This window comes from Podarcis bocagei, assembly GCF_964188305.1.
Source record: "Podarcis bocagei genome assembly, chromosome: 1".
NCBI lineage: Eukaryota > Metazoa > Chordata > Lepidosauria > Squamata > Lacertidae > Podarcis > Podarcis bocagei.
Window position 1 is genome coordinate 77,316,889 of NC_138125.1, and position 27,230 is coordinate 77,344,118.

General features: G+C 44.6%; 1 protein-coding gene across 1 annotated transcript; it reads left to right on the plus strand.

The window, feature by feature from the left end:
* Positions 1-919: 919 nt before the first annotated feature.
* PRR33 (proline rich 33) lies at positions 920-26,839 on the plus strand. Its single transcript, XM_081205338.1, has 2 exons — positions 920-1,298; positions 22,591-26,839. Exon 2 carries the CDS (start codon positions 22,600-22,602, stop codon positions 24,184-24,186), a length of 1,587 nt encoding a protein of 528 aa, XP_081061464.1. The 5' UTR covers positions 920-1,298; positions 22,591-22,599; the 3' UTR covers positions 24,187-26,839.
* The last annotated feature ends 391 nt before the right edge of the window (positions 26,840-27,230 follow it).

A 27,230-nucleotide genomic window follows, 5' to 3' on the forward strand; every position in this document is an offset into this window, starting at 1 on the left:
CCTAAAATGGTCACTACTACATCTAACTGATGCTCTGGACATACTGTCAAATGATCACATTTCATGTTTGAGATGTTTTATTGATTTTATAGCCACAAAGACCTGTTAGTGGCCAGTGGCAGTTGGTCACTTCACTGTTTTACTCGCCAGCTTCCTTTCAAAATATTATATAAAATAAAATTCTAAAAAAATGAATTACGTCTGTATCCCATATTTTATCAAGGAACACAAGGCAGCATACATGCTTCTCTCCCCCCCCCCCGCCCTTCCTCATTTTATCCACACAACAACCCTGTGGGGGTAGGTTAGGCTGAGAGACAGTGACTAGCTCATGTTCACCCAGGGAGCTTCAAGACTGAGAACATAAGAAAAGCCTGCTGGATCTCACAAAATGGAGATTTGAACCCTGGTTTCCCATATGCTAGTCCCATCACACTGGAATCACAGTGAAAAGCATGAATATCCTCATGTTGCCCTTGATTGCTTGGAAGAAGGGAGACTTCTTTAAAATATGCAAACCCTCTGATATTAAGAGGTGTGCAGTAACCGTGGTCAGCACAAAGCGCTGTAAATGCAGGATGGGAAATGACTTCTTGACAAGCATTTCACGCTTCCTTGGTTGCAAGAAGTAGAATTTTAAAGGACAGGCCTGGGAGGGGGTCTCAAACAAATAATGTATTTATTTCTCCCCGAGATAAATATGAGAATCTGGGTTCTGCCTGGAGCACGAATTCGAGACTCAGGGAGGAGGGGCGGGGAGGCGAGGGAAGAAGCCCCTTGATTTAGATCAGCAAGAGAAGTACCGGTACATACCAAATATTTTGCAGGCGCATTTGGACGCTTTTTGGACGAGAACGCAGCTGCTCCGTTCTGCCAATAGGGGGCAGAGCGCAACCATTCAGTTGCAAACCCTGTTTCCACCGCGCAAAGGTATATAACGCCTTCTCCGTTGCCTTGTCTGTTCCATCACCAGCACCACCCCCGCCTCTTCTCCAAGATAGACCACTTTGGCACGGCTCCTTTGCTGTGTAACCCTATGCCATCCAGAGGGGTCGACACACACACAAACACAGAGACCCCTCAGCAGAGTTTCTGTGCTTTAGCAGCCTCTGAGACACAGAGGAGACCTTTAGGTCTGGAGCTGTAGCGGGGCATGTTTTATTTTGGGCAGGGAGCATCAGTCTCTCCCCCTCCCTTGGAAGGGAAGAGTCCAGGCAAGGATGCAGAGACCGGTTTTTAAACACGCGGAGCTGAGAGCAACAAGCTGCAGCCTTTAACCATTCAGCAACATTCAACAGGTAAAAGCCATCCGCCACCCCGGTCCCTCCCCCGATTTGCTCGTCTTTATTGCAGAATCCCTCCCCTTTGGAATGAATGAACGCCCAAGGGAGCAAATTCTGCTCACTTAGACTAGAGATTTCATCTTTCTTCACATTCTGGGTTTGAAAGGAGGTGGGAGGCGCATGCATTGAAGAACCGATTTAGTGCTTCGATTTGGTTTGAAACACGGCTCTGTCGAGTGCAGATACGCACTTTGCTATTATGTCTACTTCTCTGCATGCAGGAACGCATTTGCCACGCTTTCCCCCAACCCCCTTGTTTGAGAAACTGCTTTGTTTACCACGGTCACTTTCCAAAGCAATGGAAAGTCAGGCAGGAATCAGGACGTGAATAAGGCTGTTGTTGTTGCTGCTGACTGCTTTTAAAAACACAAGCTGCACAAGGCGCCCTGCAGCGTTTGAAAGGAAAAGAGATGGCATCCCCAACAACGCCGATCTCGCTGCCTACTCTAGGCAGCCTTTGGAGCTGATATAACACCGTACAGTACAAGGGATTTGCTGGAGGGATGAGGTCTGTGCATTGGCAGTTATGCGTACAGGAGAAACTTATACCCAGCTAGCTGGCTTGTGAGAGGCCCCTTTCCAGATAGATCAGCTGGTTTCTTATTTGGACAGTAGTCTGCAATAAAGAAAGAAAGAACAGTAAAGAAGATTATGGGGAAAGGACAAAATATTTAAACTTAGGTTGCAAGTACAGTATCATGTCACCTCCTTCCTAAGCGCACATGAATTAGTGCCTTGAGAAATTTGATGAATTTGTTAGTTTGGCTTCAGATGCAACCTTTCCCGTTTTTCTTGTCATTTTTCTCCCCCACCCCACCCCAGCAAGCTCACTCCAGAAAGATCTGCATCACAAGCAGTACTACTGCTGCAGTAGCGTTTATTTTTGCTGCTGAAGGTTACGACTGAAACCGTTCATTGGGGTATTCGGGATCTTTGGATGATTACCAGAGGGATTGCGGTGTTGCTGGACATGTTGATTTGCAGCCCTATACCCACTTACCTGGGAGCAAGCCCCAATGGACTCAGTGGGGCTCAAAAGTTGGCATGTATAGGATTGCACAGTGAGTCTTTTGTAGCATTAACACCTAAGGCTGTGTACACACTCCCTTTTGCCCTGTATCCAGTGCTGGTGGCGGTGGTTTGGGAAGCAATGTACAAATAACAGAGTATCTACCCATAAGCTATCCTGTATCTGTTCTGTAATTTCTTTTGATTTTGATACTTTTCCCACAAACCAGTTTAGGTCCGAATGGAGAAAAAAAAACCCCAACCTAGCTGTGTTTTAAACTAGCAATACACACACAGCATGAGAGTCCTATGGCACCATGCAGACTGTCACATTTATTGTCTGCCATAACAAGCTCTTATTTGATGCCTTGTTTCTTAGTACAAATTATGCTACTCACACCATTTGTGGGCATTGTGCTCCTTCATTGCATTCCATTCCTCTCTTGTTTTGTGCCATCCATTCCCATGTCTTGATTTGGCTCAGATATTCTGTTTATGGCAAAACAACCATCTCTATAATCAATCTTTACAAAGAGTTGGCTTGATGTTTTGTATTCTTGTCTTCCAGCCTCTGCCTAATTCCAAATCATTTATTTTTAATTGGGGTCTCTAGACCCCAAGCACTGTTTAAGCCTGCCCTATGAACATTTGTGGCAAGAAAAGGGGTGCGTCCTTGCACTTTCACAGTATTGCATCTAGTGACTCTGCAAAAAAAAGACTCATATAAAATATTTTGTATAAAATGCTGCACCTCCATTTAGCTCCAAGATGGGGAACCTGTGACCATCCAGATTTTATTGGATTCCTGTTCTCATCAGCCCCAGCCAGCAAGGCCAGTGGTTGGGAGTGATGAGAGAAGTTGTCCCACAACATCTGGAAGCCACCTGGTTCCCCATCTCTAGTTTACGTGGACCCTTGTAGAGCAATCCTAGGCAAGTCTACTTGGAAGTAAGCTCTGTTGAGTGCAATGGGACTTACTCCCAGGTGAATAAAACCAAAAGTAAAACAATACAAAGCAGCAGTTTGAAAAAAAGGTTTGCTGAAATAATCTAGGAACCAATAATCTAGGAACTAAGTTAAGTTTTTCTACCTGTGCAACTTTTTCTGAATGCTGTATGGCAAAGCACATGAATATGACCTTTGGAGAGTTTGTAAGTAAACCATTTTTAACTTACCAAACATGTGGTCTTGGAACTTGGGAGGGCCCTTTTAAAGGTATAGTGGCTTTTATTTCCATGCTTTGCTTTGCTACATATCTTGTGATTTTAAACATTTTGCTGGGGTTTTCTCACCAAAGAGTACTTATCCCGAATTTGGATCTTGGCATCTGGAAATTCTCTTTCCTTTTTTAATACTGGCCCAACAGAGGGAGATAAGAAGCTGCCTTTTACTGAGTCCATCCAGCTCAGTCTCATCTATGCTGACTGCCAGAAGGTGAACAGGGTCAGGCAAACCCTTCTAGGCAAGATGTTCCACAATCTGGGAAGCACAACTGTGCAGCTCTCCTGGCAACCTACCTGATCTCTATGCAGTTTGCATAAACATATGAAAGCCTTCATCATCCTGACACCTTCCAGATGTTTGTACCACAACTCTCATCCCATTGTAGTCTAAAACATCTGGAGGGCACTGGACTGGCGAAGGCTGGACAGAACCTGAGACTGCACAGCAGACTTGAATTCCCAAGCAGGTTCATCCGGGAGGAGGATTGCCTACATAGCAAAGAGCCAGTAGCTACCAGCACAGCACATGCTTGCATGGAGAGGGGTCCTGTTTCAGTCCCTACCATCTCTTCCAGGTAACTGACCTCAGGCAGCAGAGCTAGGAAAGACCTCTGCCTAAAAAGCTGCTGTCACTTGGAGAAGGCAGCTCTGGGCTAGAAAGACCAACAGTGCGAGCCAGATTCCTATCATGTTTCATGGTGTGCACACTTCAGATCCCTCATAAAACCAGCTGTAGTACCTGGCTCACCTGCTGGATGCCTGATCCATGACCCATGTGAATTGTATGCATGCATCACTGTCCTAATTCATAAAATATCACTGGGTCAGGTACACCTTCTGGGTTTGTTTTAGCAACCTGCATAACAGCTACTACAGTCCTTCTCCTTGATCTTAATAGCTGTTCACTCTTGAGGAGCAGATGTAGACATTCTCTCTGCTTCAGCATCACTTTGCTTTGTCTAGCTCATCTCTCTGCTCCGTACCTTTTACCTTGAACGAGTTCTTTTCCCTTTATGCTCATGACCTAAGCACCAGCTCTTTACCTTGGACTTTGACACCTGAAATTAGTGCTGTCAGGGACTACCCTATTCTTGTGTCCGTAAACTGATTTAACTGTTTTTCATGCTGAATTTTAAATTGTTGTAACCCACCCTGGGATTTGCTGGTGAAGGGCAGGTAATAATTTCATCCACAGCAATAATAATAATTATTAATAATAATGTTCTGCGTGCACAAATTATGTTTTCCGTGAGCTGTGCATATGTTTGACCCCTGCTGACAAAACATAGCTATAATTCTTCTTGCATGTTACAAAGTAGCAACAACATATTTGCGGTTTTGTTGTTGTTGTCTTTTTGCAATTTAATTTTCAGTTAAGATCAACAACTGACCTACAAACCTTGCTTTGACTCGAAACTCCCACCTAGAGATGGGGAAGAAATTTGCTTAGTTTGCATTTGAATGCAATCCTACCTAATTTGCACTTCTTCAAAATATACACAGCCCGAAGCAGCTATCCTTGAAAATTCACACTTCCTTGAATTTTGCATGCAATTCTCCAACCAAAAATGTGTACTTAGGACCATATTTTAGGGCACATGTGGCTTAAAATGCTATTTTTGTGAATAGTGCTTGCAAAAATGCATATAAAGGGGGAAATACGAGTTCTACATACTAAACTCTTTTAGTATGAAACTATGCCTCAGTGCAGCTGTAATGATGGGGCACTTTAAAGTATAGCTGAGGGATGAGGAATGGACTTGCGTGATCAAGTGCTTCTTTCCCCACTTACTCCCTTATCCAGAGCAAATCCTATTTCCCCCTGCTGGCCTCAACAAGGGCCAGCCATTGTTTTGGCAGCAACCTCAAACGGTTACCACCAAGGTCACCTGAAAGTGAGCACACCAGTCATCCTTGATAGGCTAAGGTTGTGTCATGAACATAATGGGAGAGAAAAAAGGTCTTTTTGTCTCTAGGTGCTAATGCATTGTGAAACTTTCAAGGGCACAGTATTTACCTCACAGTGATGTAATGATGGCCCAACTAGAGGAATGCTATTTCAGTGCTTCCCCACAATGCAACAGGTAGAAGGATGCTACTTGTTTTGGTTTTTTAATAAGCACATCTAAACTCTTATACTATTTTAATCAAATGTGTGTCCACATGAATTGTTTTCACTTGTCTTACCAAAATGTGCTGTTGAAAAGGGGTACATGCTGGATCGTGTGATTTGTGGTGGCAGATTGTTTCCAAGTTTTCTGTTGAGAATTAGCACATGCTTTTTCTGCATGCTGCCGGTTGTACTGTCTCTTGTTTTCTGACTAAACTAGGGGCTCCTCCAGGCTTCCTTTTGTGCTGTGTTTCTAGGCACAGGCCTGTGCTTTAAAGCAGCACTTTCCCTGTGAAAACCTGTTCTTTTACCGCTGATTTGGAGCCAACAGCAATCCCTGGCAAGCATGGGTTGATTCAGCATTAAAGAGTGGGTTTCCACAGGGAAAGCACCAGGGCAAAAAGAAGAAGAAAAGTGTTCGTACGTGTGGTTTTAAAGGCCAGACCTGTGCCTAGAAAGCTGGGGGAAAAGATAAGTGTGGATGAGCCCTTTATGTGATATGAACTATCCATGATTAGGCTCTTGATAGACTGAGCTATGCTAGTCCTCTCTCACTCACACACATTAGCAGCCTCACATAGCTTATCTGCTTTCAAGATCAGGGAAAGAGCACTCTGAGAGTGGCCTTTTAACCCTTATCTTCCTTGCAATCTAAATTGCCATCTCCTGAAAGCAACTAGGAAAGAATTAGGTCAGGGGAAAGGGAAGAGGGGGAAAAGGTTAAACACCATCTCCCAGAGCACCCCTTCTCTAACTCTAGCAAAATAACAGCCCCAGAATATTCTCCTTACATGTCTCCCATGTCACATCTAGTTTGACCCTTCAGAACCTCCAATGTTATTTCACTGAATGCACTTCTGTCTTCATCAATACACCTTGGTGATTTCAAATGCTAGAAGAATCTGAATATTTGGCTTTTTCACAAAGCCATCTTTAAATTCCCTGCTTTTCTGGTACATGCTGCATCAGATGTTTTAGCATCAACATGCAGTTGTGCAAATCCATAATCTAATAGTCTAATAGGTGTGTGTATCTGAGATCTGCAATGCAAGTGGGAGGAAGCACATAAGCACAAGAATCGTGTGAGGATTTATTCCAAGGCAGCAAGGGAATAAGGAAGTGAGAAGAAACATGAGTGTAGGTTCAGACATACCCCAAAGAAGAACCTGCTAGAAATATAACCTTCACTAGTTAGGACTGTAATTTGGGAAAACAGAAGAGCAACTCTGTCTGAGTTCACTGTGATGCAAGATTGCAATAGGTGTAATTAACAGGCTTCCATTTGCGTGGAAGTCCTACACAGTTATATGAGAGTAAACCCCCTTGAACTTCTGAGTAGATATGGCTAGGATAGCATTGTTACTTAATGACATTTCTTTTACTGATGCAAAATCATTCAAGGTGTGATTCTACCCAAACCCTCAGCCCAATTATTCAGAGCCTTAATAGAGATCCTGGTGAAGACTAGATATAACTATATCCTTCAGGTTTGAAGGGCTGCCCATAACAAATGTGTTTTTGTTTGCTGGGGTTTGCCGGAACACGTTTGGGTTGTGTCAACGGCAGAGAGGCTTTGCTGATATGTAAAAATCTTAGATTGTACTGTCATAGAGGAGATGCAATTTCAGCAACTGAATCCATCTTCTGGACCTTACTGGATTCTGATAAGTTCATCATTAGAAGTGGACAACTGGAATCCCAAACTCATTTTGGAATTGCAGCAGAACCTGTTCTACTAAATTAAATTTTGTGGGAAAGAACTCAATGATTTCTTCCATCTTTTGAGCCTTATCTTCACCAGTTACCAAGCCCTGTATTGTCATTAACTCTATGTTTGTTGTCACTTCCTATCACTGAGACTGGGAACCATCCTCCCTTACCATTGGCCCTCATATTCCTCAACTGTACCTTATTTTTAGATCCATATTTCACATGCCCTAGAATAACTAGATAGACAGGAGAGCTAAGGGACTAGTAATAAGATACGGAGGTTGATGGCACTCAGACTAGGTCAGAAGAGGCCAAAACTTCTTGCCATGTGAATCTTCAAGCATCCTTTCTGGAACACATTGGAAATTTATCTGCACTGTTCCTGGCAAGCATCAATGCAGCTCTCCAAACTGCTGCCCTCTCTTTTTTAGTTCTCATAATGCTCAATAGGGGATGCAAAGGATGCAGGCTTATGGGAAATGAAATCACCCTTTCACCATGAGTGATAGGATCTGGACCACAGGTGCAACCTACTATAAACACATGGGTCAGTGTGTGCATACACCCATTTCAGCAGCTTCCTGTTTTTCCTATCTTAATAATAATAATAATAATAATAATAATAATAATTTATTATTTATACCCCGCCCATCTGGCTGAGTTTCCCCAGCCACTCTGGGCGGCTCCCAATCAAGTGTTAAAAACAGCACAGCATTAAATAGTAAAAACTTCCCTGAACAGGGCTTGTATGGTAGACGTTGCCACCATAAGAACTTAGAACAAGAATGCAGAACAAGTCTTGCAGAAACATGACTGAACTTCCTTTCCTGCCTGAAAACTGGAAGGGACCAGCCAGGCTCATCCCTATCATCAGAGCTTGGTGACAAGGAACTAGCAATACAGTGGGGATACGAACCTCTCTCCTATTTCCTTCCTTTCCCTGTTACCAGCCAAGCAAGGCTGAAATTAGTAAGGTGAAACTTTGAGCAACTGGATGGGGCACACTCAGGGTTTCCTCTCATCTGAGGTGCAATTAAGAGGCTATCCCTCAGTAGAGCGGCTGAACCCTCAACAGGCAGCAAAAAGGGATAGAAGCTGCAAGGAGGAAGCTGCTAATTAACATTACAGGGGATTTTCGCTGCCTGGGACTTACAGCTGCATAAGCATTATGGATATTTCTTGGCCATGAGGGTGGTGTTGTTGAATAATATAGCACCATTAATGGTACGGAATCACCATTTTAATTCCACTTCTAACTCGTTTTCGAAAAACACTACTTCAGCAGCACTAAAGAGCTGTACTGTCGAAGCAACCTGAATTCCCAAATAGTATCCCCATGCTATAATTAGGTCATGGAACTTTCCATGTGTTAATGGAGATGGGTTTTTATAGAAGTGCCAGTCACCTGGAACTTTTTCCCTCCTAGAAATAGCATGTAATCTCCTCAATATCAGAATTCAGTGTTGCAAACAGTTACTCAGTAAATACCGAAAAACAAAGCATATTAGCTCTCACTATTCCATAGTTTTCATGAAAATGTACTTCAAATATTGGTCCTATAGAGAAACTGAATGTGCCCCTTTTGGCCAACAGGATTATGGCATTCAGTTTCCCCAGCTACCACTAAGGAAATTTGCAGCTGTTCTGTTCCTTTGTTTTCCGCTGTCACCTGCCTGGCCTTTAAAGCGTAAGGAAGATGGGGGCTCTGTTTCACACCTAATGTTACTGGGCTGAACTTCAGTGTGGCTTATTTTTGTCAATTTGATGTCACTTTCTGTAGGCCACTAAAGTCTTGCCATTGACACAGCCTTTTGAGGTTAAGAAGCTTAACTAAGGAAGTCTTTATTTCCCTACTCCAAATCTCTGAAGACCTTAGAAGGAGAGGGGAGGGATGGAGAAGGAGAAGCAGGGAAACAGCATCCAGAGAGAGAGATTTGCATGGAGAGACAGTGTGCAACCAGGGTGGAATCTACACACACATAAAAGAAAAGGTTCCGAAAATGCTTTTTAAAGGGTGTTTTAAAAAATACATTGACTTTTCCATGGCTCACCATTGCCATCTAGTGTCACATTGTATATTGCGCTTAAAACACACTTAAAATGTATAGCGGAGTCCCAGGTGGTTTGTCTCCCATGTTGCAGGTGGCGGGGAGGAAAACTGCCAGGGTGAGGGGCAAAGGAAGTTGGAGGAGAGGCAGAGGGCTGTCCATTAATTGTTGGAAGACTGAGGTGGTGGTTTGAAGCTCCTTTCATTTGCTGGCTTAATCTTGGGTTGTTGTAGTAGTTGAGGGGTGGCCAGTCCTAGACAACTTGGGACCAGGATATCAAAGGGATCATCTTATTCCCTATATACCTGCCTGATCACTGAGGTCATCTGTGGGTGCCCTTCCTGTGGTGTCGTGGTCCAACACCAGAACAGAGCAGGGGCAAGGAACCTTTGACCTCCCCCCCTCCCATGTTACTGAACTCTGCTTGCTGGGGCTGATGAGTGTCATAGTTCATTAACATGTGGAAGGCCAGAGGTTCCTCTCCCCAGGATTAGAGTCTTTCATGTTTGCACAGTGGAGCATGATTCCTCTGTACTTTTTGTCTTCTGCTAAATCCTTTTGTTTAGAAGTATGAACGTTAATTTTTTTTTTAAAAAACCCTTTTTTAAAAAATAAATTGCCTGCATATTCCTATCAGTGTACCTAAGAGCAATTCATAGGCAGTTAAAAATGTATTGCAGCTGCTTTATTGTATTATTCTTGTATGTTAATTGATGTGTATACCTGGGACCAGCCTAATGGGCCACACATGAATCTCTCTCTCTCTCTCTCTCTCTCTCTCTCTCTCTCTCTCTCTCTCTCTGTGTGTGTGTGTGTGTCTCCCTTTAGTTGATCAATTTCTAGGAAAACATAATAGACTACACAGCACTATATTGTGAAAATCATGAGCCCTAGACCTGATCTGTTGGCCTGTTTTTATAAATCCAGCCCTGGGAAAAGCAATCCTTTTTGCAGGGAGAAGGGATGGGGTCTGGAAGAGAGAAATGAGCACTGAGCCAAGTATAGATATTGTCTCCTGTTCTACCAGCTTTCTGAAAACCAGCGTATGAGAACCTCTGGCATGGAGGGCAGCTGCCAGTTTTCTTCCAAGCATGGGAGAAAGCAAATGCCATATCAGTAATGCAACCCACTGTTAAGCAGCCATGTGAATAGAAGTGAAGTATTAAAAAGGTAAAGGGACCCCTGACCATTAGGTCCAGTTGTGGCCGACTCTGGGGTTGCGGCACTCATCTTGCTTTACTGGCCGAGGGAGCTGGCATTTTCCACAGACAGCTTCCAGGTCATGTGGCCAGCGTGACTAAGCTGCTTCTGGCGAACCAGAGCAGTGCACAGAAACGCCGTTTACCTTCCCGCCGGAGTGGTACCTATTTATCTGCTTGCACTTTGATGTGCTTTCGAACTGCTAGGTTGGCAGGAGAGGGACTGAGCAACAGGAGCTCACCCCATCGCGAGGATTCAAACCGCCAACCTTCTGATCAGCAAGTCCTAGGCTCTGTGGTTTAACCCACAGCGCCACCCGTGAAGTATTAGTGAGTTTTAAACTGTCATTGTAGCCTGGGCCAGTGTTCCACCCAGTAAGGACTCTTACCTTTCCTTCACGCTTTTCAGGCATAGTCGACCTCTGTGTCGAAGCATTCTCTTTTTTGCTCCAGGGCTTTCCCCATGAAAGCCCATTCTTTACCACTGAATCAGAGCTAACGGCAATGCATGAAACCCCCAAATTGCCATTTGTTGCCATAAGTGTGGATAAACCCAAGGTTTAGTTTAGCACATTTCTGAACTCATAGACTCATGATTAAACTCTCTTTATCACGGCCCATGAGCTATAGCCAAGAAGAGACCTTGGTTACAATTCACAGGTAGGAAGAAGTGTGTTCAACTATGAGCCAAGGTTCCGACAACACCTTGACTTTGCTCTGTGTGGAATTTTAAAAGACCAGAGAAGAGCAAGGCATCCAGGAGCCCACACATTCACACTGTCCCAAGTCAGCCATAAGGCAGCTTGCCAGGATATGCAAATCAGGCTATTTTGTCCAGATGCATTAGAAAACCACTCAGGATATCCAAATGTGAAACAGATTTAATGACTTATCTCATTCAGTTTCTTAAAATGTGGAGTCTTTGATCATCTGGAGTTCCCAACTGAGGCACTTACAGAGGGACAGATCATCAGTGGGATAACAGAGATATTGCTGTCCTGTTAACTGGCCAGTTTTTCTCCTGGGATCATCACTGATATGTTTGAATATTTTCTAGGATTGGAGAAAGCCACAAAACGTTTATTGCCTATGAATTATGGAGGGAGAGAGGAAAATCTCATCCGTTTACTTCAGCAGGCAGAATTTTAATGAGGGGAATAGTTTTACAGTTAGACACTGTTTGTTGCATAGCTGAGAAATTAAGTCAGTAAAATTCTGGAATTGGAAGAGAGGTTTCAGGTTTAAGACACTGATGTTAATGGAGTGCTGAAAATCCACACCAAGGAAGGAATTTAACGTAGCGCTATGGCGAACATTCCCTCAGCGCAAGCATTTCTGCTTGCCAGACAGAACAATCCACCCTCTCCTCCCCCTGCAAGCTGTTCTGGGGGCTCTCCCAGTCCTGCCAGAGCCCAGAGGGAGGTGAGGTGGAAGCCCCATTGTGCTAGTGGAAGTCCTCACACAAGCTTCCACCAGCAGGACTCATTAGCTGAATCCATCCCTAAGCAATATACAGTGGTACCTTGGGTTACATACGCTTCAGGTTACAGACTCCGCTAACCCAGAAATAGTACCTCAGGTTAAGAACTTTGCTTCAGTATGAGAACAGAAATCGTGCCCTGGTGGCGCGGCAGCAGGAGGCCCCATTAGCTAAAGTGATGCTTCAGGTTAAGAACAGACGTCCGGAACGAATTAAGTACTTAACCTGAGGTACCACTGTATCACATACATTGGTCAGCAGTCAACTAAGTTTCATTCAGAGCAGGCCCACTGAAATTAATAAATCTAACTTTATTAATTTCAAGGTGCCTACCCTAAGTAAAAGTCAGCTGAATACTGCCCATGAAGTAATCACCTAAAATACACTGTGAGTGGTAGCCAATGTTATTCATATACAAAGTAGACCCACTGAAACCTGTTAAACCTCTGGCATGTCACATTGATTTCAGCAGGTCTATTCCAAGCATGACTAGCATTGTACATCATTACAGGACAAAGAATACTGGCCCTAAATCAAGTCTTCCTGTTGCCATTTTATATACTCTTTTGGCCTTCAGTTCTACAAGTCACATTCTCCAGCAATCTAAATATTTAGGACTGTTGCAGTCCTAGAAATACCAGACAATTTCTTCACACATTCCATTTTTTAGTTGTATGCTTAAGCTTGCATTCGCCTAAAATATGAAATGGAACAGAATACAGGTGGGAGATTTTTACACAGATGCACTCAGTGCTAGGGTTGGCTGCAGCCTCTAGTTATGTGCGCACTCCACGCCCATAGCAAGCTTGGGTTTGTTGCTGTGCAATGTGTAAGACATCCTTTATTTATAAAACAATGGGATTTATCTTCAAATAAACGTGTTAAGGTTTAATGTGGCAACATTAACAAAGCTATATTGATTTAAAACTAGCTCCAAGTCATGCACAGCATCAAGAAATGTAGAGAAGGCGCCAGCCTGGTGCCTACAACCAGCTGTGAAATACAGGTGTCCAGAACTCAAAGTGGTCTGGCGGTCAAGCTGCCCTACTCCATTTCACTAATGGGTTAACCTGCCCATCTGCACATTGGACATCAGAAAGGGCTCCATGCACATAGAGTTGTTCCATGCAGCACAAGGAGCTCCACACAACATGCTGGCACACAAAGATATAGTGGAGATTGGTGCAGTAGAGCAAATGGGCCACTGTCCCACCAAGCTCAGGCTGTCTTCATTGCCTGCCTCCTTACTGACAACCAGTCCAGTTGGTGACACTGCCTATCAGCCTCCTCCACCTTAATCTCAGTGTTGCCTTTGTAGAATTCAGCAGGGAGGGGAATGGGACCAAAACATAATTAGTTAGCTCTGCCAATCCATCTGGGTTCACCTACTGTTGTTCTTCACCATTGGGTCCACCACAAGGTCCATCATTGGCTCTAGGTCCATCTACTGTTGACCTCCCCATATTCTAACCTACAGGCCCCAATGGGCACCAGCCTTCACTGCAAGTCAAGTCCTTCTCATGCATGCCATGCACATAGATGGGGGCACACCTGCTGAACATGAGGCTGCATCACCTCATGAACCCTTCTATAGTTGAAAGGGCTGCAAAAATTCATTATCCTCATGGTGCACCATCTTTTCTTGCTCCCACTCTGCTCTCTAGCAATTTGGAGAATACCGTTGTTAAAAGTTCTTGCTTAGTGATGTCACTTCCAGTTTAGACAAACAGAGCCAAAGGCTTTGGGGCTAAGTGACACTACAAGAGCCAAACCTTTGTTTCTCAGAATTTTTATTAAAGGCTTACAAAAACAAGTCCAGGTCACACAGAATGGTACCAAGTAGAAGCAACAGAGGAGGTGGGGTGGGGATATGTATAACATTGTCTAAGCCCTTGAGTTGCTAGTCTTGGGAGGCTAGAAGCAGGATATTGTGCCCTCCCCCTTTTTTGTATAATGAGGGAGAGGCAAAAAGTGTTTGAAGTTGGCAAGCTAAGAGATGCATTTATACTGCAAGGTGTGGCACTCTTTGCACCAAGTCAGGCACTCCTTGCAAAATATTAGCAGCCATGGGTCCTCTGAGAACCCACTTGGCTGTCTTCTGGGAGCTGGCCTTCATCCCAACCGATACACCAATCTGGTAACTTTGCCAGAACCACCACCATGCTCCCTTCAAGGCAGGAATGGTTCAGGTGTGAGGGGGAAGAGGCCTCCAAGGTGCACTGGGCACCAATTCATGCTCAAGATTGCATCCTGTATCATCAAAAGCATCCATGTTAGTCAAGAGGTGAGACACTGGTATGCCTTGTCATTTTGAAGGCTTAGGTGGTAGAAAGATCCTTAGACTCAGCCATAAACTCCTAAGTTTTCCTACTGCTTTCACTTTCTTGCTCACAACTCAAAAGTAGTTAAGGAAAATTAAACGTTCCTCCTTGGTTATTAAGATAGGCCAGGAGAAGTAAGCAAACCTCTCTTTTTACTAAATTAAGAAATTAGGGTACAGAACAGCACGCAAGCTAATTTTCCAAAAAAAAGAATGAAAAGCCGATCTAGAGATAGCTTTTTAAAAACAACTAGATTATTGCCACTTGAGTTGATGCTGCGTCCAAGTCTAAATGAAGTCAAACTTGGAGAGAAGCTCCCATTTGTGAAGAAATCAGTAGCTGGGTTTTGAAGCAGGCTGCTGGATTTGAGCTGGGAAGTGAAGTCATCCTTTGAACACAGTTCCTTTTTAGCAGGGGGAACATCAGCACTGCATAGAAGTATTGCCTCAGGTGTCCATCAATCATGGAGCAAGCCAACCTGTAAAAAAGAAAGAAAAACCACAAAATGGCATCATGCAGCTATAGGTAGAAAAATGTCCCCAGAACCGCTGTCCGGTGACTCTGTTGGATTCCCAAGTACCATCTTCCCCACCTAGGCTTGCAGGTGTCAGGAATTTTTCTCTTTGAAATATGGCAACCCTAGCCCCAGCCATCATGGTCAATGGTCAAGGATGATGGGAGTTGTAGTCAGACAGCATCTAGAGGACCACAGTTCCCCGCCCTCACTCCTGTAGTAAAGGAAGTTTATGCTGCAGGTAAGCACTTCTTGCAGCAACACACATGTGCACCCTCCTGACCCCAGAGGGCACTGCCCCTGCAGCCCTCGCTCCGAGAATGTGGCCACAGCAGACAATGAACATCAGGTGTTTGCGTCCAAGAAATCTTCACACTAGGAAAGAGCCATCACATTGCCTATAGATGGTTGGGGAATGCATTGTCAAGTGAAGGGGAGCAAAGAGGCAAAGGTGTGGTGCCAACACAGCTATTTTTACCTTTCGTAGTTAAGCCTGAAGCAAGATGCATTGGAAGCAAACCGGCTTTTAGAGCTTAAAGCAAATTCACAGCCACTTTGTTGGCCTGGGGGACCGGAGGCAGCTTACGGATAGGATATGGTGTGCAGCCAAGTCATCCCTTGCACGGCTGAGAATCCATGCTGGGTGCTCCCTGCTCTTTACTACCAATGTCTATTCTTGCCTCTTACCACCCATAAGCAACACACAGGTGGAGCCTCGCAACAGCTATTTTCTGCCCACACAGATGCCAGCAGTGTCTGGTCCCTGCCTGAAGCAAGGTCTCCCTGCTGGAGAGTCCCAAAGTCACGGCTGGAGTCCAGTCTCACAGCCAGTTTAGGCAATTTTACAGTCTCCCATTTTAACTTCTTTTCCATTGCCCAAAACAGTATTGGTGAGATTGGTTTTCTGTAATCAAGTAGGCATGGAGACTTCGTGTGTGTTGAGACATCCGTCAGTGACCAGGTAGGACTGGTTCATCTAAGAAAGGAAGCGCACATCTTCTGGCACAAAACAAAAAATAAAAAGGAACTACGGCACTGAGGTTACTTCCAGAATGCCTGTTTATTGAGCATTCATTACAGTTTGTTTGCAGAGACGTTAGCTATGTTGTGTCAAGCAAATGTTATTCCAGACTTTTGAGTGCATTTTCCCAACTCTTTCCTGATTGCAGGAAGTCCAGTTCTAGGGGGAAATGGCTTTGCTGTGCAAAAAGTTCCAGCAAAATTTTAATTGCACAACTTGAATTTGCCAGTGTGTGACTGAATGCCACCCCAAAACAGCATCCATCTGGAATCTCACTATTACAAGTTCTCTACTAAACTATAGGATGATTAACACCAGCACACTCCTCCTTCTTTTGTAGCTATAACAGCAATGCAGAATGAAGCACTTTGAACCGAGGTCTAAAACCTCTTGTGCCTGGGAGAGAGATCATGTGCATTTTTCAGCAAGCCATACTGGTACCAGTGCATGCTGGTCAGTCAGGCTCTGCCATTCTTCTTTGAGCCAAGAGAAAATGAAGAAGACTTGGTCAAGCATAATAATAGCCCTTGCAAAAGTAGAGGGACTACAGTTTTACCTTAGCAGTTCAGCAACTGTGGCACAAGTATCAAGTTTCCTCACATCTCACTCTTCTCTCCAAGCTGAACAGCTGGTTCTATATTTGACTCGGGGATTGCAAATTACTTTTCCATCTTGGAAGCTATTCTGTTCTGCTGAAGCTAGAGGTATACAGTTGATTGAAGGCTTAAATATAAAGTGACACACCAGAGAACAGTAGAGGTCCCGCAAGAAGCAAAGTGATTTGGCACCATCTTAAAGGAAATGCTTGTTAATCCCTGGCCTTTTCACGCTTCTCTTGCTTTAGTTAAGATTCGACTTGCAAGTGTCCCAAACTATCAGAGGTCCTTGAAAAGTTACTCAGCTGCACAGTCACGATCAGTTATAAAAAGTGACTGTTCAGTAAGACCACACAAAATGCCACTGGGTCCCTGCACTTATTGTTCAGCCATGTGTGAAGAATTCAAAGCACGAACTGAGGTGCGGGCAGGGGAGGAGAGAGCGGTGGGCCACACCAGATTTCTAAGTATGTCACATGATCCCAAAGAAAGGTTAACGAGAGCTTCTACCATCCCTGGCTCCAAACATGAAAAATGATATTAAGCAAAAATTTGGAGCTGGAAAAGGTTTTGGCATGGTTAGAAGTGGAAAATGTAAACACATTCTCAGAGCAATCACAATAAGGATTTTATAGATTGGAAGATATCAGGATACAAATAAAACCACCATGCTTGGGGAGTGGGGAAGAACAGCCAAGGTTTTAAATATTGGTGCCCTTGAAAAAACTCTCCTGCAGATACATTCCACCAGTTTTTGCTTCCTGTCAGCAAGTGTAAGGATCAGTGCTTTTTTCTGGGGGTACGCATACCCCTAAACATTTTGTGAACATTGTTTGGCCTCATTGAGGGGCAGTATTTCAATATGAGTAGGAAAATGAGAGTGCCCCCTAAACATTTTTCTAGAAAAAAAGCACTGGTAAAGATTATTATTTGTACACTAATGCACAAAGCATGGGAAATAAACAAGATGAGCTTGAGCTCTTGGTACAGCAAACTAAATATGACATAATAGGCATCACTGAAACCTGGTGGGATAAGTCCCACGATTGGAATGTAATAATGGGGGGATACAATCTATTTCAGAGAAACAGACCAGACAAGAAAGGAGGAGGAGTGGCGTTATATGTCAGGGATGTGTATACCTGTGAAGAGATCCAAGATTTAGAAGCTCAAAGCCAAAGTGAGAGCATTTGGGTCAAAATTAAGGGAGAGAAGAATAACAGAGACCTCATTGTGGGAATTTACTATAGATCCCCAAGCCAAACGGAGGACATAGATGATGCCTTCCTGGAACAGATGGCCAAGCATGCAAAAGGAAGGGAGATAGTAGTAATGGGGGACTTCAATTACCCGGATATTTGTTGGACGTCAAACTCAGCCAAGAGCATAAGGTCAAACAGATTCCTCACTGGCCTTGCAGACAACTTCATTGTCCAGAAAGTGGGAGAAGCAACAAGAGGAACAGCCATTTTAGATCTGGTCCTAACCAATGTTGATGACCTAGTTAGTGGGGTAGATGTGGAAGGATCATTAGGCGCGAGTGATCATGCTCTTCTGAAGTTTACTATACAGCGGAAAGGAGCAGCCAAGCATACTAGGACTCAATTTCTTGACTTTAAGAAAGCCGACTTCATAAAACTTAGGGAAGTGCTGGGTGAGATCCCATGGACAGCAATACTAAAAGGAAAGGGAGTTCATGATGGCTGGGAGTTTGTTAAGAGGGAGATAGTAAAAGCACAACGTCAGGCAATACCAATGAGACGGAAACATGGAAAGTGCCTAAAGAAGCCAGGGTGGCTATCAAAAGAACTTTTAACTGAATTAAGATTAAAAAAGGATGTGTACAAAAAATGGAAAAGGGGGGAAACCACCAAAGAGGAATTCAAACAAATAGCCAGCACGTGTAGACACAAAGTCAGAAAAGCTAAAGCACAGAATGAACTCAGGCTTGCTAGAGAGGTTAAAAGCAACAAAAAAGGCTTTTATGGGTATGTTCGTAGCAAAAGGAAGAACAAAGAAACAGTGGGGTCACTCAGAGGAGAAGATGGTGAAATGCAAACAGGGGACACAGAAAGAGCTGAACTCCTCAATGCCTTCTTTGCCTCAGTCTTCTCCGATAAAGAAAACAATGCCCGACCTGAAGAATTTGGAGCAAATGATTCAGCAAAGGAAACACAGCCCAGAATAACTAAGGAGATAGTACAAGAATATTTGGCTAGTTTAGATGTATTCAAGTCTCCAGGGCCAGATGAACTGCATCCAAGAGTATTAAAAGAACTGGCAGATGTGATCTCAGAACCACTGGCAGTCATCTTTGAGAATTCCTGGAGAACAGGCGAAGTCCCGGCAGACTGGAGGAGGGCAAATGTTGTCCCTATTTTCAAAAAGGGGAAAAGAGAGGACCCAAATAATTACCGCCCAGTCAGTCTGACATCAATAGCAGGGAAGATTCTGGAGCAGATCATTAAGCAAACAGTCTGTGAGCACCTAGAAAGGAATGCTGTGATCACCAATAGTCAGCATGGATTTCTGAAAAACAAGTCATGTCAGACTAACCTGATCTCGTTTTTTGACAGAATTACAAGCCTGGTAGATGAAGGGAACGCAGTGGATGTAGCCTACCTTGATTTCAGCAAGGCATTTGACAAGGTGCCCCATGATATTCTTGTCAAGAAGCTGGTAAAATGCGGTCTTGACTATGCTACCACTCAGTGGATTTGTAACTGGCTGACTGACCGAACCCAAAGGGTGCTCATCAATGGTTCCTCTTCATCCTGGAGAAGAGTGACTAGTGGGGTGCCACAGGGTTCTGTCTTGGGCCCAGTCTTATTCAACATCTTTATCAATGACTTGGATGATGGACTCAAGGGCATCCTGATCAAATTTGCAGATGACACCAAACTGGGAGGGGTGGCTAACACCCCAGAGGACAGGATCACACTTCAAAACGACCTTGACAGATTAGAGAACTGGGCAAAAACAAACAAGATGAATTTTAACAGGGAGAAATGTAAAGTATTGCACTTGGGCAAAAAAAATGAGAGGCACAAATACAAGATGGGTGACACTTGGCTTGAGAGCAGTACATGTGAAAAGGATCTAGGAGTCTTGGTTGACCACAAACTTGACATGAGCCAACAGTGTGACGCGGCAGCTAAAAAAGCCAATGCAATTCTGGGCTGCATCAATAGGAGTATAGCATCTAGATCAAGGGAAGTAATAGTGCCACTGTATTCTGCTCTGGTCAGACCTCACCTGGAGTACTGTGTCCAGTTCTGGGCACCACAATTCAAGAAGGACACTGACAAACTGGAACGTGTCCAGAGGAGGGCAACCAAAATGGTCAAAGGCCTGGAAACGATGCCTTATGAGGAACGGCTAAGGGAGCTGGGCATGTTTAGCCTGGAGAAGAGGAGGTTAAGGGGTGATATGATAGCCATGTTCAAATATATAAAAGGATGTCACATAGAGGAGGGAGAAAGGTTGTTTTCTGCTGCTCCAGAGAAGCGGACACGGAGCAATGGATCCAAACTACAAGAAAGAAGATTCCACCTAAACATTAGGAAGAACTTCCTGACAGTAAGAGCTGTTTGACAGTGGAATTTGCTGCCAAGGAGTGTGGTGGAGTCTCCTACTTTGGAGGTCTTTAAGCAGAGGCTTGACAACCATATGTCAGGAGTGCTCTGATGGTGTTTCCTGCTTGGCAGGGGGTTGGACTCGATGGCCCTTGTGGTCTCTTCCAACTCTATGATTCTATGATTCTATGATTCTATGATTTGGAATAAAGGTGAAGAGAAGCCAACTTCCTATGTTATTACTGACTTGTAAGAAGCAAAAAAGGCATTTAAAGGTGACCTCATATCCTTTCAAATTATTTTTGGAGATAGCATTTGGTGTATATGCAGCTACCTATTAATATACCAAAGTGGGCCTACAGTCCAACATTTGTCCCTTCTCCATCTTTAAAAATCCAGGTAGGTGTGTGACAAAACAAGTTATCCAGGACTTGATCCTGGATGAGGATGCTGACCTGATTTGTGTTACAGAGACCTAGTTGGATGAATCTGAAAGGCTTAGTCTCTCTCTGCTTTGTCCACTGAGATTCTCTGTATAGCAGCAGGCAATATCTGAGTGGTGAGAAGGCAGAGTTGGAGTGGTCTATCATCATTGTGCCATTCTGACCATTTGCCCTCTCTTGGTTCAAGAGTGTGTATTCGAATTGCAGTAGGCAATTGTCATTGCTCCCAAACTACAGTTTTGCAGTGGGCATGGGGGAGGGGGAGGTCCTAGGAAAAAACAACCCACAAGCAGATCCCACAGGCCTGAAGTCTGTCCATGTCTGCTCTAGCATAATACGCTATGCTTCCTCCTGTTCCATATCATGGTCAGAAGAAATTAACGGGATCTACATTTTATTGCTTCTTGTGGATTTGGATGGATTAAGATTTTGAGCATCCTGAGAAAGAGGAAGCACAAATCAACCATGGTTTCTGTTTTCACCAGGTTTCTGTTTTGAAAAAGTGAGCTCATGCCTCTCCTTCAGGGTGATTGATGCAGGCCCTGCCCTGGAGGCACAAGGAGATAGAAATGTGGCACATACCTCTTTGAGTGTTACAGAAGCAACAATTCACACTCCTCAGAACATGCAAGAACTACTTTTGAAAAAGAAAAAACTAAGGGTAATCATGTTGACCCACAAGAAAACCCAAAATCCGCATTTGGGAGTTTCAGCCCTATTCACATATGTGGCAATTTGTGCAATATAAATATATTGTGCTGCCATTTGGGTTAAAGGTGAGCTCCACCAACTGGTAGTTTGCTGTACAAGTATTCACCAGAGCTATGTTTTCAGTCAGCTCCCAGTCCCTAGATTCCAAGTGCAAATCACCCTTAAAATGACACTTGGAGACACGGTTCTGCAGACAGTGTTTTCTAGGCCCCTTTGGTAAGAGAGAAAAAAGTCAGCCTTCCAGAGGAGAAATTAGCTTGTGCTGAAAGACAAACTGCAACCTAGGCAAAATGCTGCTTGAGCCACTTGTGTACCCTGAAGTGGAAACATCTGTTCTCCATATCAAAGGCTCAGGATAAGCAAAGAGGGCTTTTCCATCTCAGTAGATGCTTTCCAGCTCCCAGAGGACCTGCTATCAGCTGAGCAATGTGTTTTGGCTAGCACACCACAGCAGCTGAAATAAGCACACGAATCACCAAGGAGAAGCACGGAGGACCCGATAGCCCCAGTGAACTTTTACGAGTGATACTCAACACCATCTATTGCTGGAACCTGCAGCTTGTACATCAGCTTTCTTAAGCTCTCATGTTGCACAGCTCACCTTTAGCTGACTCGCTGTTCATAGCGTAGCAAAGTTGGGGGAGCCAGCATGCAAAGGATCACGTCAGGAATCAATGTTGTTATTATAGATCAAATAAAGGCTATATAAGACAGTAGCAAGCAATCTGCCCCATTCAAATATAAAGTGGGAGGATGGCTTAAAAAGTATTAAAAAGATCAGGGCAAGGAAGGTGCAAGACCTCAGGAATGGGGTCAGCAGCATGACCCCTTTCTGCATGCAGACCTCCTTCACACAAGCTAACAAGTAAAAGGGATCAAGGAGATTGTTGAAATCCATACAGATACTTAATGACCTGCCTTGTACATGCATCACTTCAGTTGATGGATGGAGTGAACCAAGTTCTCTCAGGTGTCATGAACCAGTTCGGAAGTTCTAGCTGGGGTGTTTGATCTAGGATGGCTCGCTGGTGTGATAAAACATGACCCAGTCTCAACATTGTTCCAGTTTAATTATCCAAAGCGGGAATGGGTGGAGGAGAATTGTTCTCACTCAGTTTCTTCAGGATTTTTAAGCTGTTGGTAGTCTTAAGTACTTGGCTAATGAATATGTTTTGGTCTTCCCTACATACATTAGTAAAGACTCATTTGCACATTCATGGAGTAAAATCATAATGAACAGTCAGGAAGTTTATATCATCAACTGAAAAATACCCACTTTTTGTTTCAGGGGGTCAAGATGCTGATAACTGTGACGCCACCCCACGAGCCGGCCTCCCTTCACTCACAGGCTCCACCCCCTCCTATTCTACCAAAGCCTGGAATGGACAATCTTAAATTACAGAGACTCTTGAAAAAAGCAGCCAAGAAGAAAGCAACGTTATCAGCACAGCAAGCCGCATCATTCCGGACCAGCCTCTCCCCTGTGAGTGAAGCCAGCCCAGACTTGGAGCACAATGACCGCTCTTCCCCGCGGAAGCCTACAGAAACCACAGCGCACATCACCATCAACCTCCCTCCCCGCTTTTCCATCAAGCCTGTCACCCACCATGTCTCGTCTCCCTTCCCTAAAGGAAAACCCTTCACGTTCACCGCCGCAGAGCAGAGGAGCATTTCGGAGCATCTCAAACTCTCCATCTCGCCCTCCCCGTCGCCATTTCACAGACAGAGCACCCCTGAGCCTTTGTGGCAACCCAGAGGAGACACACACACACACTTGCCCTCTTCGAGTGCCACACATTCTGTGTTCATTTTCCCCGAGCACCCCGTTTCCCCTACACCTGTGGTGGTGGAGACCCCAGTGGCAGTCACCCATGTTACCGAAACACACGCCTACATTCACAGCATGCAGGCACCGCAGGCGAAGACCCCCGTGTTGGAACAGTCAGCAGGGTCTCCCAAGAGGCCCACCACACCTACCCATTTTCAGACAAATCACTCGCACCCGCCACCAAGCCAGGCACCAGCCATGCCCTTTGTAAGCCAAACCAGGCCAATTAGTCCTAGACTAGAGATGACTCCAGTCCCTGAGCCTCCCATCAGGACAGTGAAAACTGCAATACTGCATGTCCCCAGACAGCACATAGTGGTCACATCCCCAACTCCTCAGTTCACAAGGCCTGTGACTCCAGGAAGCAACAGAGGCCTTGAACCACAAGGCGAGGCCCAGAGGCAGCCAAGTCCCAGCGCCCCTCAGAAGCCCACCATGCCAGAGGTAGTTACATCTGCTCCACCAGCTGTTGGCACGCCTGCTCTCTTGCCAGAAAACAGGGCTGACAAGCAGACTGTATTTCCACAGGCACCTGCGGTTTCTCCAAGCACTGCAGGCCCCCTACCAAAGCCTAAGCCACCAGTCCCTCCCAGAAGCAAACTTAGCGGCTGGTCTCGCCTCAAAAAGCACCTGGTCGTGGAGTCGGAGGAGCCCCAGTTTCCGGTCTCAGAGGCCGAGCCAGCCAAGCCTGAGCAGGTGGGAGAAAAGAAGGCAACAGAAGTCTCTCAAGAGGGCCCTGGTCAGAGTGCAACCAAGTCCAGAGCTGTCAAGATGTGGGATGCCATCTTGTATCAGATGACCATCAGCAAAGAGAAGAAGCAGGCAGCAGAGGAAAAGGAAGTCAGGAGAGAAGGGACGTTCTCGTTCCGGCGGCGTCTGCCCCTTCTCCTCCACAGGCCGCGCTTTGACGCCCGGAAGCTGAAAGAGCTGGCTTCCAAACCCATGACAAAGATCACTACCCTGTTTGAGGTGCGCCGAATCCAAGGCCAGCCGCCCGAAGCACTGATGAGTTTCAACAGGGCTGCATCAGGGTGGCAACTTGAAGGGAAGAAATGAATGAATCTGCATTCCCCTTCAAGGCTTCTTTTGGAGGATGCATCCTGAGCTGGGAGGAGCTGAAATAAATACACGAGTTTGCCAAAGGAGGAATCACACAAAAGGAAAATTAATAAAATCCGTCACAGGGTTGCTGTTTGTGTACCTGCATGTAGTGACCATAAGTAAGTGAGAAAGTAACATGAGGTGAACACCTCTTTCCCCTCAAGTCTTATTTTCATAAGGCATTCAGTTTCAAGTTGAACAGCAAATTAAAAGCAAAGACCAATCGTTTTAAAGGCTCTCAAAGGCAGTTTTATACAGTTGAATCAACTGTATAACATTTCTTAATAACAAGGCAGCACTCAGCAATGTGCGTTTAAGGCTGCCATATAGTCTTTAGGCAAAATACACTCAATCCACAGCTTCAACCCATCACAAGGAGTTCAAACTAGATTCAGAGCCCAAAGTCCTGGAGATTACAAAGGACTGATACACAGAATGATGTTGCCTGGCAGCCCTCCTCAGAGACTGCATTTCATAATTCCATCACCTGGAATTGTGCTCTGCTCTGCTCTGCCCATTCATAGATTCAGCCTCTCAAACACTGATCTCAACAGCCTCCCTTGCAGATCCTAATGGCACTGGCAAGTTCATATGAACAGGGTCTCCTTAAGGCACCCAAGGATCCAAGACATTCAGAGGTTCCCAGGTCAGAACCAGCACAATGAATTGCATTCACACAGGCAGGCAGTGTAGATCCCACCAGAACTGGTCTGTAATATCTTCCCTGAGCCCCAGAAGTGGGCAGGGGCATTCCACAGCAGCTGCAGGTTCTACACACTCTTCAAGGGTGATGCCATGCAAAATACATTGCAATAGATCCATTTGTGGTGCTGGCTGAGACATAAGATGACCATGTCAAGATCCTGGTCCACTAGGAAGTGGCACAGTATGAGACAAAATATGTTATATACTACAGGAATAAATAATAAAAAATACTCTGCCATCATTTGTGATACTGAGCCTAGCTTGTAAAAGGTCACTCGCAGTTTTCTTATTGCCTTGAGATAACCAGGTTAGGGAGATTTGTGACAAAAGGTATTGTTTTTAAACCTGGGCAGCCAGGCAAGTAAAAGTGCATTGGCTGCCAGCTTCCATGATTTATTTCCAGGACAGCACTGCTAAGCTAGCAGTAAGCCCACTGTGCAAGGGCACAGAAGGACTTTAGCTTTGTACATCTTCCACCAATAGATCTTAACCAGCTCACTCTAGGGCTGCTTCCACTTTTGCATTTACTTATTTACCAAGAGAATATGGATATAGATGCAGCACAAAAATCAGCCAGGGAGTCATGCAACTCATACATGACTACAACCAAGCATGCCCACCCTGGCATTAAAGGCACTTCTGGTCACTTTTGCTACAGATACAGTATTTGCAGGATGCAAGTACTGAAAGCAACCTTGAGAAGGTGGTGGGCTGAAGTCCTCCACAATCCAAGTGCACTGCTGCTGATTCGCACTTAAGGCCAATTCACAGCCATGATCCTCTACCCCAAAGTACAGCCAAACTGTCATTTGCCACATGTCTACACACGTGGAAAAGGTATACAGCAATTTCCATCACTGGGATGCATGACACTTTGTTCCAACTACTTTAGGATCCATGTAGCACCCAATTCACACGCTGATTTCCTCACATGAGCACACAATCATGGATTGGGAGTGGATTGTTTGCACTGAGAATCAAGTAAGTTGCTTAATGCAGTATCTGCTCGAAAGAGTATACGTAGTTATTGGTTTGGAGTTTTGTTTGCTTAACCCCAGCATTTTAGCAGGGAATGATCCAGAGTCAGTTCTGGACCCTAGGATGCTAATGTGGCCCTTTGGACTGGGAGCATCATCAGGAGCACAGATTGCTGTTCCTTCCTCTCACCCATGCTTCTTTTTTGCAGTTCCCATACTAGCTTTAGAGCTTTTGTCTGCTATTTTAAAGCAGTTCTAGCAGAATACTTGGAGCAGTCGGTTTTGGGATGACCTTGTGCTGCAGCCTCAGAGCTTTTTTTGGGGGGGGTGTCATATTCTACCCACCCCCACACTTGTACCATGTACCAAAACAAATTCCCCATAGTTTCCACAAGGACCCATCACACTGCTTAATACTGCCATTCAGTTGAGGCATTGCTGCCACAGCAAATCGCAAACTTACCACAGCAGCATCACCAATGCAGACAGTATGGCCCTAAGGAGAGTGTTCTTCCCAGTGCAAGTGTAACCATTTAAGCATTTCAGATGAAATTTGCAAGAGAGCTCAAAGGAGTCAGCTGCCTGAATTCTCCTAAGTGTAAAGGGAACTATAAGGCCCAGCTCCTTCCAGGGGTGCTCCAAGCTCAGGTTTGCTAGGATGGTTGCCTAAAAGATGAGGTGTTGAGTTTTATTGCCATTTTATAGCCACACAGTTTCACCCTTAAGCTTTTATTTTTGCACTAATGGTTCTGAAAAGTGTGAAGTGAATAGTGATTTCTAATAGTTCTGTAGCTCCTGTACAGTTTCTTGTGCTTTATCATAGAGTGCAGTCATCTAATGTTCTGCTTTTCAGTGGCAGCAAACAAAAGCCCAAACATTTAAGTCCAGTCATGTGTAACTTGTCCCAACACATCTTTTTTTTTTAATGCCACCACAGAAGCTGCAATCTAAAGCCAGAAGACGAGGAGGAGGAAGGAGGCGGCTTCGTAATTATTTCCTCTTATGCCACCTTTGCCCCACAATGTAGATATAGGCACCCATATCTTTTCCCCTGTAAATCAAAAAGTAGATTAGGAGACAGGAGAATTTTCAACCCCAAAATAGCATGGGCCCCTCCACGACTGCATTTTGAAAAATAAAAAGTGTTGGATATAGTTTATATATTGCTGAGCACCATATGCAGTTAAGGCTTTGAAAGATAGCTCTGGCGAAAAGCAAAAGTTCTGGAATCTCTTCTTAGGGAAGATTCAATAGATCTTTCTTAGGATTGAAATGCACTTCCACTTTGCCTGCCCAAGAGTTGCCAATAGGGAAGGT

What these genes read in the sequence shown, in the direction of transcription:
- PRR33 (XM_081205338.1), top strand. Translation starts at nt 22,600, where the DNA reads ATGCTGATAACTGTGACGCCACCCCACGAGCCGGCCTCCCTTCACTCA.